The 292-nt window shown below is 63.0% G+C and overlaps 1 protein-coding gene across 1 annotated transcript in view; it reads right to left on the bottom strand.

The window, feature by feature from the left end:
• The window catches only part of NPY (neuropeptide Y), a gene marked incomplete at its 5' end in the record, with an annotated part of 8743 nt that extends 8454 nt beyond the window's left edge, over positions 1–289 (bottom strand). Inside the window, one exon of the mRNA XM_009700613.1 lies at positions 195–289. Coding sequence (XP_009698915.1) covers positions 195–289 — 95 coding nt within the window. The remainder of the gene's footprint in view (positions 1–194) is intronic.
• Positions 290–292: the final 3 nt, after the last annotated feature.

The following is a 292-nucleotide window of genomic DNA, read 5'->3' as shown; positions in this document are numbered from 1 at the left end:
ACCAGTGGGGGGCCCCGCCCTGCCACTCTCTAAAGGGAGTCTGTGCACCACATCTTTCTCCGTGTCGGTGTGGGAAGCAGGGCAAGACACCCAGGTGTCAGAGGGCACCCCACTTTCCTCCCCTGAGCCCGGCCAAGGAAGAAGGTAACTCGGGGAGCAGGAAAGGGGGATGGTGGCCGGGCCGCTCTGCCTACCTCTGCCTGGTGATGAGGTTGATGTAGTGCCTCAGCGCCGAGTAGTATCTGGCCATATCCTCTGCGGGAGCGTCCTCACCGGGGCTGTCCGGTTTGGA

The sequence above is a fragment of the Cariama cristata genome, unplaced genomic scaffold (assembly GCF_000690535.1).
Source record: "Cariama cristata isolate BGI_N322 unplaced genomic scaffold, ASM69053v1 scaffold42125, whole genome shotgun sequence".
NCBI lineage: Eukaryota > Metazoa > Chordata > Aves > Cariamiformes > Cariamidae > Cariama > Cariama cristata.
This window is presented reverse-complemented; position numbering and strand designations above follow the sequence as displayed.